Source organism: Dendropsophus ebraccatus, chromosome 1 (assembly GCF_027789765.1).
Source record: "Dendropsophus ebraccatus isolate aDenEbr1 chromosome 1, aDenEbr1.pat, whole genome shotgun sequence".
In the NCBI taxonomy this organism is placed as follows: Eukaryota; Metazoa; Chordata; class Amphibia; order Anura; family Hylidae; genus Dendropsophus; species Dendropsophus ebraccatus.
In genome coordinates this window covers 199,070,894-199,083,871 of record NC_091454.1, presented here as the reverse complement: position 1 = coordinate 199,083,871, position 12,978 = coordinate 199,070,894, and the positions used below count along the sequence as shown (strand labels likewise).

The 12,978-nt window shown below is 45.1% G+C and overlaps 1 protein-coding gene across 1 annotated transcript; it reads left to right on the top strand.

Annotated features, from left to right (window-relative positions):
- Positions 1-239: 239 nt before the first annotated feature.
- STC1 (stanniocalcin 1) lies at positions 240-10,408 on the top strand. Its single transcript, XM_069944327.1, has 4 exons — positions 240-366; positions 7,311-7,453; positions 9,584-9,795; positions 10,027-10,408. The coding sequence occupies exons 1-4, from the start codon at positions 240-242 to the stop codon at positions 10,295-10,297; spliced, it is 753 nt and encodes a 250-aa protein (XP_069800428.1). The 3' UTR covers positions 10,298-10,408.
- The last annotated feature ends 2,570 nt before the right edge of the window (positions 10,409-12,978 follow it).

The window sequence follows — 12,978 nt, the reverse complement described above, 5'->3', positions numbered from 1 at the left end:
TACTAGTTAAACATTCCGTATTACCGGAAGGTGTTTTTCTCAATCAGGTGGTCTTGATTTCCCAGAAATCTTGGGGTGGGGGTCCGATATTTTTTAATGAATGGGTTTGTGCTGTGATTGGTGGACAGAGGGGGCTGCGGATTGGTTGCTGATGCATGGTGCAGATAAGTGTAGTGTATAAATTGTGGCAGATCTGACCCCACAGTCTTCAGAAAGGGTCTGAGCTGACAGAGAAGAGAATGAATCGCATGAACAACCTCCTCCTCCTCCTCCTCCTGGTCAGTGTATGCTCAGCCTATGATGATGGTGAAGAGCTCGGAGACTCTGTGCTAGTCAGGAAGAGCAGAGGAACAACACAGAGCTCAGGTAAGGGGCAGAGGCCACAGTAAGTGCCCAGATGTATATGGATGAAGCTGAGCTGAATTTGTCATTGAACTCTTTGGGGTTGCAATATTATAATAGTAGCTTTACCTGCAGAATCACAGGTCACAGATCCTAGCATAAATAAATTCAGCTCTGCTATATCTGCTGTATACATATGAAAATGACGGAATAGCTGTAATGTATTCATCTGCTGTACACGTAAAACAATTTATTATATTATATGATCTAGTATAAAAATTCTACTTTATATGTTATTGTGGGACTACAAACCCATGTATGCAGGCACTGCTGAGGACTGGCAGGATATGCCTGGACTTGTAGTTCTACAGCAGATGTGGGGGCACAAGTTACCTCCTTATGTGGCACTGCGGCTGGTATTACACAAAAAGATGCAGCAGAGCTGGATTTGTCATTTGATTCTGTTCTGCCTTCTTTTCACTTAAGTCTGTAGATGTGTGACCACTATATAGAATTGTAAGTGAAATATACAGTTTCATGTGTAACTATATCTGTATACTGTTATATCTATATAAATGAAAGAATTTTGCACTCTAAACCCAGAACCATATAGACAAGTATACCATGTGTCAATTTACATGTATGCATTAAATGTATGCTAAGCTAATTAATAGGTTTCTATTGATTCCAAAGGTAGATAGATAGACAGGCAGACAGAAAGACGGACGGACAGACAGACCGACCGACCGACAGACAGATAGGTGATAGATAGATAGATAGATAGATAATAGACATGGGATGGATAGATAGATAGATAGATACAGTGGCGTAGCCACCGTGGTCGCGGGGGTCGCCGCCGCGACCGGGCCCGCCACAAGGGGGGCCCGCTGGGCCCCCCCGATCAATCACTCTTGTGACCGCAAGCATTTTTTTGCTTGCGGTCACAAGAGTCTGGCTCCGTCTTTCCCACGGCTGCTGCGCGGCTGCCGGGGGTGTCGCGTCTTACCCCCGGCAGCGCGCGCATCCCAGAGCTCCCTGCGCGCCTTGGGCCCTGACTTCCGGTTTCCGGCGCGCAGGGAGTTCTGGGATACGCGCGCTGCCGGGGATAAGACGCGACACCCCCGGCAGCCGCGCAGCAGCCGGGGACAGATCGAAGGAGTGAGGATCAACGTGGGAGCGTGTTGTCAGGTGAGTTAAGTTTTGTTTTTTTATCAGCCTGTACGGGTGGGGGGAAAGGAGGGGGGCATCTATGAGGGGGGCATCTATGAGGGTGGGGGGAAAGAGGGGGCCATCTATGAGGGTGGGGGAAAGAGGGGGCCATCTATGAGGGTGGGGGGAAGGAGGGGGCCATCTATGAGGGTGGGGGAGAGGGGGCCATCTATGAGGGTGGGGGGAAAGAGGGGGCCATCTATGAGGGTGGGGGGAAAGGAGGGGGGCATCTATGAGGGTGGGGGGGAAGGAGGGGGCATTTATGAGGGTGGGGGGGAAAGAGGGGGCCATCTATGAGGGTGGGGGGAAAGAGGGGGCCATCTATGAGGGTGGGGGGGAAGGAGGGGGGCATCTATGAGGGTGGGGGGAAGGAGGGGGGCATCTATGAGGGTGGGGGAAAGGAGGGGGGCATCTATGAGGGTGGGGGAAAGGAGGGGGGCATCTATGAGGGTGGGGGGAAAGGAGGGGGGCATCTATGAGGGTGGGGGGGAAGGAGGGGGGGCATCTATGAGGGTGGGGGGAAGGAGGGGGGCATCTATGAGGGTGGGGGAAGAGGGGGGCCATCTATGAGGGTGGGGGGAAGGAGGGGGCCATCTATGAGGGTGGGGGGAAAGAGGGGCCATCTATGAGGGTGGGGGGAAAGAGGGGCCATCTATGAGGGTGGGGGGGAAAGGGGACCATCTATAAGGGAGGGAGGAAGGGGACCATCTATAAAGGGGGGGAAAGGGGACCATCTATAAAGGGGGGGAAAGGGGACCATCTATAAGGGAGGGGGGAAAGGGGACCATCTATAAGGGAGGGGGGGAAAGGGGACCATCTATAAGGGAGGGGGGGAAGGGGACCATCTATAAGGAAGGGGGGGGAAGGGGACCATCTATAAGGGAGGGGGGGGAAGGGGACCATCTATAAGGGAGGGGGGGGGAGGGGACCATCTATAAGGGAGGGGGGGGAAGGGGACCATCTATAAGGGAGGGTGGGGGGAGAGGGGGCCATCTATAAGGGAGGGTGGGGGGAGAGGGGGCCATCTATAAGGGAGGGTGGGGGGAGAGGGGACCATCCATAAGGGAGGGTGAGGAGAGAGGGGGCCATCCATAAGGGAGGGTGAGGAGAGAGGGGGCCATCTATAAGGGAGGGGGTAGAGGGGGCCATCTATAAGGGAGGGGGTAGAGGGGGCCATCTATTTGGGGGGGGGCAACATAGGGGGAGAGGGAATACACAGAGGGGGGGCATATATTATTAGGAGGTCACATAGAGTCAGGCTACCCACTAAATGAGGGTGTAAAGGGGACAGTACAGATGTGCAGTTTTTAGAGAGATGATGGTGTCAGTGTGAGGAGCCTAATATGTCTGTCTGGCAGATTCTGTGGATTCGTGGCTCGGAGAAGTTCTCATAACGGCCCAGGACGGATGGAGAAGAAGATGAAAAGGGAAGAACTCTGATCAGAAAAGACGTCTCCTGTGAGTCACCTGATATAACTGCACTGTAATGTATATGGTGTATAGAGCCTGTGTAGAGCTGGGGCCACCTCTATATGACTGGATGAGGTGATTTAGTATACTGGATTTGGTCAGTAACAATATGGTGGTGATGGTAGTGGTTGTGGTGTGGCAGTAATGTTTCCTTCCTATATACTGGTATTACTGGTAATATAGGTCTCAGTATACAGGATTTGGTCGGTAACAGTATGGCGGTAATAGGTAATATCTGTCTTTGTGTGTGTGTGTATATATATATATATATATATATATATAGATATATATATATATATACACATACAGTGGTACCTTGGTTTAAGAGTAACTTCGTTTAAGAGCGTTTTGGTTTAAGAGCTCACAGTTTTTCAAAATTGTGACTTGGTTTAAGAGCATTGCTTTGGTTTAAGAACTTCCTGTATTGGGTGGGAGCGCGAGTGGAGAAGGGGCATGGCCTGCATAGCGGGGTCTACAGCACTGTACTCTAAACACCTTCCAAATCATAGCAGATCCCCTTCATGCTGGGGCTTACATCAGGGGACAGGACTGTGGGGGGGGGGTAATCTCTCCATAGCTGTAACCCCGCTCTCCCCGGACATAGAGTGCTGCATGTATGTGCCCACATCTGTACTGCTCATTCCTCCATACTCCCTGCAGTCTCTGTCCGCCCTTGTGTTTCCCATCCGCTCCATTACTGTACAGTACAGAATAATAAATATATTTGGGGTGTGGAACCAATTGTCTGCATTTACATGATTTCTTATAGGAAAATTTGCTTTGGTTTAAGAGTGGATTTGGATTACAAGCACGGTCCTGGAACGAATTATGCTCATAATCCAAGGCACCACTGTGTGTGTATATATATATATATATATATATATATATATATACACACACACACACCAATAGCATCACTTGGTCGTGAAAGGAGGGGGGGGGCCCAAGTTGGCCTCTCGCACCAGGGCCCAGGAGACATTAGCTACGCCCCTGGATAGATAGATAGATAGATAGATAGATAGATAGATAGATAGATAGATAGATAGATAGATAGGAGATAGATAGATAGATAGATAGATAGATAGATAGATAGATAGATAGGAGATAGGTAGATAGGAGATAGGTAGATAGATAGAAGATAGATAGATAGATAGATAGATAGATAGATAGATAGATAGATAGATAGATAGATAGATAGATAGGAGATAGATAGATAGATAGGAGATAGATAGATAGATAGATAGATAGATAGATAGATAGATAGATAGGAGATAGATAGATAGATAGATAGATAGATAGATAGATAGATAGATAGATAGGAGATAGATAGATAGATAGATAGATAGATAGATAGATAGATAGACAGTGGATTTAGTTAGGTAAAGTGGTATCTTATATGTGGATGTTGGTGGAGATTTACTTTGGCCTTGGCTTTGTATTGTAAAGATGAAATCTACAGTATATACAGTAATCGTGTCAAAATCCAGATGGACAGTGTGGACTTTGCAGCATATATATCTGTGACATAAATTTACCCCACATATGAGTAGTTATCCCTTATCCCTTATCCACAGCTGATCGCTGGGGGTCCATCCTGAGAAAGATCCTGAGAAAGATCAGTTAAGTTGGATGGAACCACAGAGAATGAACAGAGTCCTGGACGTACTGTGCTGTTCATCCCATTCATTCCAGCATCAGTTTTGTCCACCTTGTTGGGATTGTAGTTGGACCCCCACCCATCAGCTTGTTGCCCCTTATCCTGTGGAAAGGGTGTAACCTCTTCAGATGTCTGGATATTTTAAAGTAGTATTCCAGTTTCACCAAATACAGGTTATTCTTTGTAAAGTAAAAAAAAGTTCAACAATTTTCAAATATACTTTCTCTTTCGATTTCTCACAGTATTTAAAGAGTGTCACTAGGCTTACACTGTCCTATCTCAGGATAGCATACACTAGTGACAGAGAAGCTGAACAGAATGATGTATCACTTACATTGTTCTGTGCAGCTGATCCAGAGATATCCTCCTAAATAACATGGATAATAAGTAGTCCTCTCCATGACTCTGGCATTGTAGAGCCCGGCCGTAACCCGGCTCCACAACACCAAAGGCAGCAAGACAACCTTTATTCTCTCCCGACCTGAAATACCAGCCCCCACCTTGAGTTACCCACCCAACCCCCTCCTCCCACCCCCTTTACCACTTACCAATTGACCCATAACCAAAAAATGGACACCGACACCTGGATTGGATAAATTTGGCCACAGCAGCCAATGTTTTATTAACAAATAACAAAACACAGAATGTCAAAACATGCACATAATAAAACACCTCTATACTCAACCAAAGCAAGGAAGGTCCTTGAAGCTACAAAGACTGTCGCGCCAAGTTAGGGACTTCACCAACATTATCCTCCCCCAGCCGTCCACCTCCCGGCTCGGAGGCTCCAAGCCAAACTTTTGGCTACCACACTTCACCAACTCTCGGTTGATACACCATAAGAGAGCCCCAAAATTGCGCCAGCCGAGCACCAAGTTACTACCATAATCGAGATGGGGGGATTCATACCCTGTGATGCCCCGACCCATCCCTCACCAATTTACCACAAACTTCAAGGACCTCCCCCGCCCCCGACTGCTATGACAACCCACTAGCTGACCCTGTGGCATGTCACCAATCCCTATAAAAGCCCCACAATACTAAGAGCAACCAACATTCAAAGAAAAAACAGGGGAGGGAGGGTGGGACTTGTCAGGGCTCCCGCTCAACTGAGGCCCGAGGCGGGAAACCGGCCCTTTTATTAATTCTTCCCCGCCCCCAGGCCCCCAGCACGTGACCAGGTCCTGCCTACAAGCCCTAGTCATGCGGGCCTGCACGCAGGCCTGCTGCCGCGCTCCGGCCCTCCTTTACGTACATGAGCTCAGTAGTCCTGGATATTCATGAGCACCAGCTGTTGAGTGGCAGTTATCTATCCATGTTGTGTATAGGCAGTCAACTGTCAATCAGCAGCTGGAGGGAGGGGGGAGGGGAGAAACACGAATCTCATTCTCCTGCATATGAGGAGAACGGCTTAACAGAATGATTTATGTAATACACCGATCTGTTCAGCATTTGGAACTTTGATTGTTCACATGGGATAAATATCTGTCCCGGTCATGTGATGGACACTCGGCTGTGAGTCTCCTTGCAATCACAGCAGAGATATCAGAGCTTCATGTTGTAACGAGCCCCCCCCCCCCCAAGAAATACATGACAGTAAGCAGGGATGTGATACCATTAGGAATTAAAGTGACTCTGTACCCACAATCTGTCCCCCCCAAACCGCTTGTACCTTCGGATAGCTGCTTTTAATCCAAGATCTGTCCTGGGGTCTGTTCGGCAGGTGATGCAGTTATTGTACTAAAAAACTACTTTTAAACTTGCAGCCCTGTGTCAAACTGCCGTGGCCTAGAGTATCTGTGCCCTAGCCTTGCACCACCCCTCCGTCCCTCCTCCCCGCCCTCTTCATCATTAGGAATGCCACTGGCAGGATATTTCCTATTCCTCTGCAGTGAACACTACACAGGTGCCTTAACAATCCAGACCATGTGCCGGGTTCTCACAGCTGAAGAATACCACAGCTAAAGCTTTATTAAAAACCCTGCTTCCTGTATAATACATGCTTCCTATATAATACATAGGGCCTTTCTCACTGGCAGCCATTGCGATGCCTAATGATAATAGAAGATAGAGGGAGTTGTATATAGGCAAGAACATGGCTGCTATGTATATATGCAGAATACTAGAGAATTTGTGCTTTTAACACCATCAGCAAATGTTAATCCCTGACAACCACTTTAAAAAGGAGCTGTCACCGCTCCTGACCTGTCACTTTTAAAAAATACTTGTAATAACCAGGAAATAATAATTCAGGAACATCTTTTCTTATAGCTCTGAGATGTGCCGATCCCCTGTTATTCTTATTTGAAATGCATAGTTTAATAGCCAACTGGGTGTTACCATTGGGGGGTACAGTCTCGCACTGTCAGCTCTGATTGGGTAATGTCAGACAGTGCAGGGACACACCCCCAGCTGGTAACACCCAGATGGTTGTTCAGTCATAGATTTTTAGTTAGAATAACAGAGGAACGGCACATCACACAGCTATAAGAAAAGATTTCCCAGAATTGTTATTTCACGGACATTGCATGTATTTTCTAAAAGACACGGGTCAGGAGTTGTCATGGGTCCTCTTTAATACAATGGTCATGGAACTAAGGTAACAATATAAATGATGATATTCCCTTTACAGTAGAAGTTATTCGTTGCCTGAACGGAGCCCTGACAGTGGGTTGTGGAGCCTTCGCCTGTCTGGAGAACACAACCTGTGACACCGACGGCCTCTATGACATCTGCAAGTCCTTCCTGTTCAACGCTGCTAAGTTTGACACCCAGGTAAATAGACGTCTTTGCACACAAGATACTTATCTGCTATTATTATTATTTTTGTATACAATAGATTATTGTTAATGTCAAGGCTAAAGCCAGGCATGACTATATGATAAATGATTGGATGTATTTAGGCTGGTTTAGACTGATGTAATATGGAAAGATTTTCTATGCAGCCTCCATTGGGCCCCACAGATCTCTATGGAGTTTCTATAGTATATTTGTTATAGAGAATATAATCAACTTTTACAGGGAAAGTCTAAAAATAAATAATAAAAGTATGATATTAGATAAATACATTTAAAATATACAAATATTAGAGGGGTTTTCTCCTTTTGGGTTAAAGATATTTACTATATATGTGAAAAGCTCTATACCTTAGTGACATACATAGGGGGGCAATTTACTAAGACCAGATTTCACACCGCTCTAAGTCAGGTAAAACACATGGTAAATCACCCCCCTCCTAGAGACTAACAATTCCTTCCATAGTTGTTATTACTGTTTCAGTCTTCTTCCCCCAGTTCTGAGCTGCTGCTTTCTGCTGACTACACAGAAAACTGTGTTCACTTCCTCTCCCCCTCCCTACGAAGACGGCTCATGTAAACACATGTAATGAGCATCCCTGGCCGGCTGTATCTGCACTCTGTGATTCTGGGAGGGAGAATCACAGTGAAGTCATCAGCAACTTGACCTCAGATTAACCCTCTTGGCATTACAGACAGCACAATCAGCCGGCCAGGGACACTGTTTACATCAGCCCTCTTGAAAGGGAGAGGGAGGAGGGAGAGATGGAGAGAACAGCTCACACACAGTCTTCTGTGTCTTCAGCACAAAGCAGCAGCTCAGAACTGGGAAAGAAGACGGAAAAGGTAATGACAAGTATGAAAAGAATTGTTAGTCTCCATGAGGGGGGGGGGGGGGTGATTCAACAGGTATGAAATAACCCTTTAAGTAAAATCACTCTAACTTCCGATTTGCTTGTTTTATAAGGAAGTGCATGATTCTTAAAAAATCAGATATTGAGCACCCACTGTGCTTTGAACCCTACACTAACTGAATGGAGCTGAATTGTAATACCACATACAACCATTAGGGCAAGGGTGGCACTGTTTTTGCAAGAAAGCAGCAATCACTTTTCTTGCTAATTTTACCATAAAATACATTTGCTGGTAAAAAAGCCAAATAATATATACAGAGTGTGTGAACACGTTACATATAATTTAGGTAACATTCAGCCACAACCAGTACTTAGGTCTAAATACCCACTTCTGAGACCACACAGCACTGAATGTACAGAATACAATCCTGAGCTGTATGGCTTTCTTGCTTCCTTTCAGTATTTTAGCATGTTAAAGCTTATGTACTCAGCAAAGCATTTCCTTAATACAACATAAAATGGAAAATTATAATTTTTTTACTCTCACATATTCTGGATAAATCTGTAGCAGAAAAAAACCACCTTATATATTTGGAAACAAACATGGACCTTTACATAGGAAAAGAGGTTTAAAGGAAAGATATGTCAACTAACCCAAACCACCAATTTGACTAGGGTGTGTGGGGTTCTCTTTACTCTTTCCCAATGGCATGATCTTCTTTAATTAACTGTTAAAGGGCTCTGGTAGTGGCCCTATTTCCCTCTCCCAACAGTAAAAACAAATGTGCATGCTTGGGAGTGTACGGGCTCCTTAAAGGGGTTCTCTGCTTTAGGCAATGCCTACTTGTTATAAGGGTCTGTTGACAATGACCAATGACAATGGGTGGGCTTTGGTTGCCCAGACATGATGGGAATTGTAGTTTTGTAACAGCTGAAGGGCCAAAGGTTCCCCATCACTGCATTAGATGGTTGGTTGGTCCTGCCCAAATTGTGTCTAATGTGTATTGGGTCCTAAAGTGAACCATTTTCAACTTCCCCGAATCTATAGATACCCATATAACTTCTTGTTTTTAGCTGCTTTCGAGTAAGGACCAGTCTCCTATTCCCACCCAAGGGCTTTGGCAGATCGTACCAAAAACATCAGGTTAAAACAACGTTTAGCTAATGTGCATGACCAGCTTTACCCAATTTGATCTCCATGGAGGTCTACAAGCATGGTCCTTATATGATATGTTTTACTTCCTTTTTCTGTTCAGGGAAAAGTGTTTGTGAAAGAAAGCCTTAAGTGCCTAGTCAGTGGTATAACCTCCAAGGTGTTCCTAAATATCAGAAGGTGTTCCAGTCTTCAGCGGACAATTGCTGAGGTACAGGACGACTGTTACTCTAAGCTTGAGCTCTGCAGTATTGCCCGATACAACTTAGAGGCCATCACCGAGGTGGTGAATCTACCACAGCTTTTCTCCAACAGGTTAGTCTTTCTTCTGCTCTTTTTATTCTACAGTCCATCAAAGGTTGCGTCCAAGATGTTCTTCATATATGCGTCCAAGATGTTCTTCATATGTGCGTCCAAGATGTTCTTCATATATGCGTCCAAGCTGTTCTTCATATATGCGTCCAAGATGTTCTTCATATAGTTACTGCTGACAAGAAAGGTTCAGCTTTGGTTATGTAATGAATGTTTTTCCCTCCTTTCTTACAGATATTACAACAAACTCTTGAGTAGTCTTTTGGAGTGTGATGAAGGCACAGTTGCCGCTGTGAAGGACAACCTCATGGAGCAGATTGGACCGAACCTGGCTAGCCTGTTTAGAGCCCTTCAAGGAGACAAATGTTCCCAAACTCAACCCAAAGTAGATTTTAACCGTAAGAGAAACATTGACCCACAGAAACTGCGAGTGTATTTCCGTAGTTTCAGAAACGGAGAACTTGGAACTCAAGATTCTACCCAAGACTTCTCAGAAGACGACTAGCAGTGACCAGAATGACCAGAAAATGTGTTAGATGTAACTCAAGTAGAACACTCTTAAGTTCTTTTGTTGAGTAGCCTATTTATTAGATTTCCTCAATTTTCTGAGTAAATATTTTGGCCTCCTCTAATATACAGAACTCTAAATTCTTTATTTCAGTTCTAATCTAGATGTCTTACAGGTCTTTTAATAGATATGAACATTTACCTGCGTAAAATGTCAACCAAAATTGTTGGTTATTGGGAACAGACAACTCTTGAAATTTTTCTTGAGCAAAGCAGCCAATTGTAGTCCAAGGCAGTGCGAAAGAACAGGAAAAATAGTTGAGCAAAATTTTAAGTACATAGGCAGCAGCAATAGGGGTAAGGGTTATTTGGTTACACACATCATTGGTCAGGGAAGAGTAGGGAGGCCCCCATATAGTCAGGGAGATGACCAGTTGCCCCAATGTCTGCAGGTTTTGGCCACATAATTTTTGTGCATGAAAGAATAAATGTATCCCAAGACTACTAGATTTCATGGCTACCAAGATGGTTACCAAAGACAATGACTGAACTAAAGGTAGCAAAACACCTTATCCTGACAGATTGTTCGGCCACCAGTTATCTCTCCTATCCTCCCCCCGTCCTCCCCATATGCAAATAAGCTTAGCATGGCTGAGTGTTCATGTTTATGCTATGGGGGGGGGGGAGTTACCCATGGTCAAACAGCTCTGAGGGCAGCCTCTTTCTCAAAGAACATAGGGGTCGAGCAGTTGGGCAATCTTAAATAAGCTTTGGTTGGGTCTTTAGAGATGAGCGAACTGAGCATGCAGCATTTCATTACCAGCGGCCGACTAAATCGGATGCAGCCCTAAGGCTGCCTGGAACCCATGGATACAGCCATAGGTCACACTTTGTACGGCAGCGGACACTCATAGAACAGTCGCTTCCTGTGTAGTTCACCCCAGCCGGTACTGCAGTACAGTTCGGATGAACATCACTTCTTTGGAATTAGAATGTGGGCACATTCAGGTGTGTCTGCGTTCCAATTAGCCATTGCAGACAATTTAAAACATCCAGCTGAAGCCGTACTTTACATTGTCTGCACGGCCGTTGTTGCAACGTATGAACGTGTCCATAGGGTGTATCCATATTTTCCAGGGGACTCCCCAGGGCTGCATCAAATTTCTTCAGCCACTAGTAATTGGAAGAATTCTAGCATTCTGGAGGTTCTAATGACCAACAGTGGAAACAAAAATTGTTACTTCAAAGGCAGCTTTAGAACTTCTTTGGAATTTTCATATATTTTATAGTATTCCAGTCCATGCCACATCTTTTTGTATGGAAATTATGGACTTACTGATTCCCAGGTTAGGTACATCCATCTATTGTCAGATTGTGGGATGTAAAATGTGTGGGGCAAATGTTGGCCACAGTCCAAAGCAGTCCATTTAGCACTTGAAATTGTAAGGGAATATTGGGGAATGTTTCGATTTTAATTTAACTTTTTCTGTTCCTGACAAGAACATAGAGAACAAATCCTACAAACATGGTGTAAACCCAACCACAGCCTTCTCTCAAAAAAAATATTTAGGGTGATGGTAACAACTGGATGACCGTAACTTCACAAGTACAGTGGTACCTCAGTTCTCAAACTGCTTGGAACTTAAACAGGATTTTCAAGGAAAGTTTGCTTCGGTTCTCGAACTCTTGCTCGGTTCTCAAATACTTTTTGGGCACCCAGAAGTACAGTAATACTGCGGTATTCAAATGAAAATTTACCTGGAAGTAACATTCAAACTTTGCTCGACATCTGAACGTTTTTTGTGAGCGTGGATGGTGGGTTGTACCTGGTGAGTTAAGCACTGGTGAGGCTTCACATACAGTACATATACAGTGCATATACAGTACAATAGTAGTACAGTCAGTGCACCACCATCTCCCATTTTGTACTGTACTGTATAAGATTGCTGGAGTGCATATACAGTACAATAGTAGTACAGGCAGTGCACCACCATCTCCCATGCTGTACTGTATAAGACTGCTGGAGTGCATATACAGAACAGTAGTAGTACAGGCAGTGCACCACCATCTCCCATCCTGTACTCTATAAGATTGCTGGAGTGCATATGCAGTGTCCCGGAACAGAGTTCCTTCTCTTATTGTTTCCTTCAAAGTGTATCCTTATATCTGAGTCAGTCAGTATTTTATTGCCTCTGTTCTGGAAAGCTATGGTCCACTGCAAACTGTGTGTATTGTGTCACCTCTCTCAGTATTCAGGCCTGCTATTCCATTCATTTCTTGTATGCATATTCAGTTATCAGTGCCTAAGGGTGTTATGTCGCCCCCCAGTGTTCAAGTGTGGTACTTCTCATGTATATTTAGTCCTATATGCCTAATGGTGTGATGATGCAATGGCTGGATGTCACGTGACTGCCCCTGCTTCCATGGTAACTCCAATGGCCATCAAGCTTTGGCTGGGGAATACCATGTGACTTCCTCTCTGCCTTGGCTCTTGTCTCCCACCTTCAGGGGGATAGGTTGTGTGTTGCTGCTGCTCCTGTGTCACAAGGCCGCAACCCTGCGGTATCTGCTGCAGCATTACCAGAAGTGTTCCTGGCTGTGTTCTATTCTCAAGTTCTCAAGATTCTCATCTATTCTCAAGATCTGGGTGCCGTTCTTCAGTCATTCCTCTCATCATCT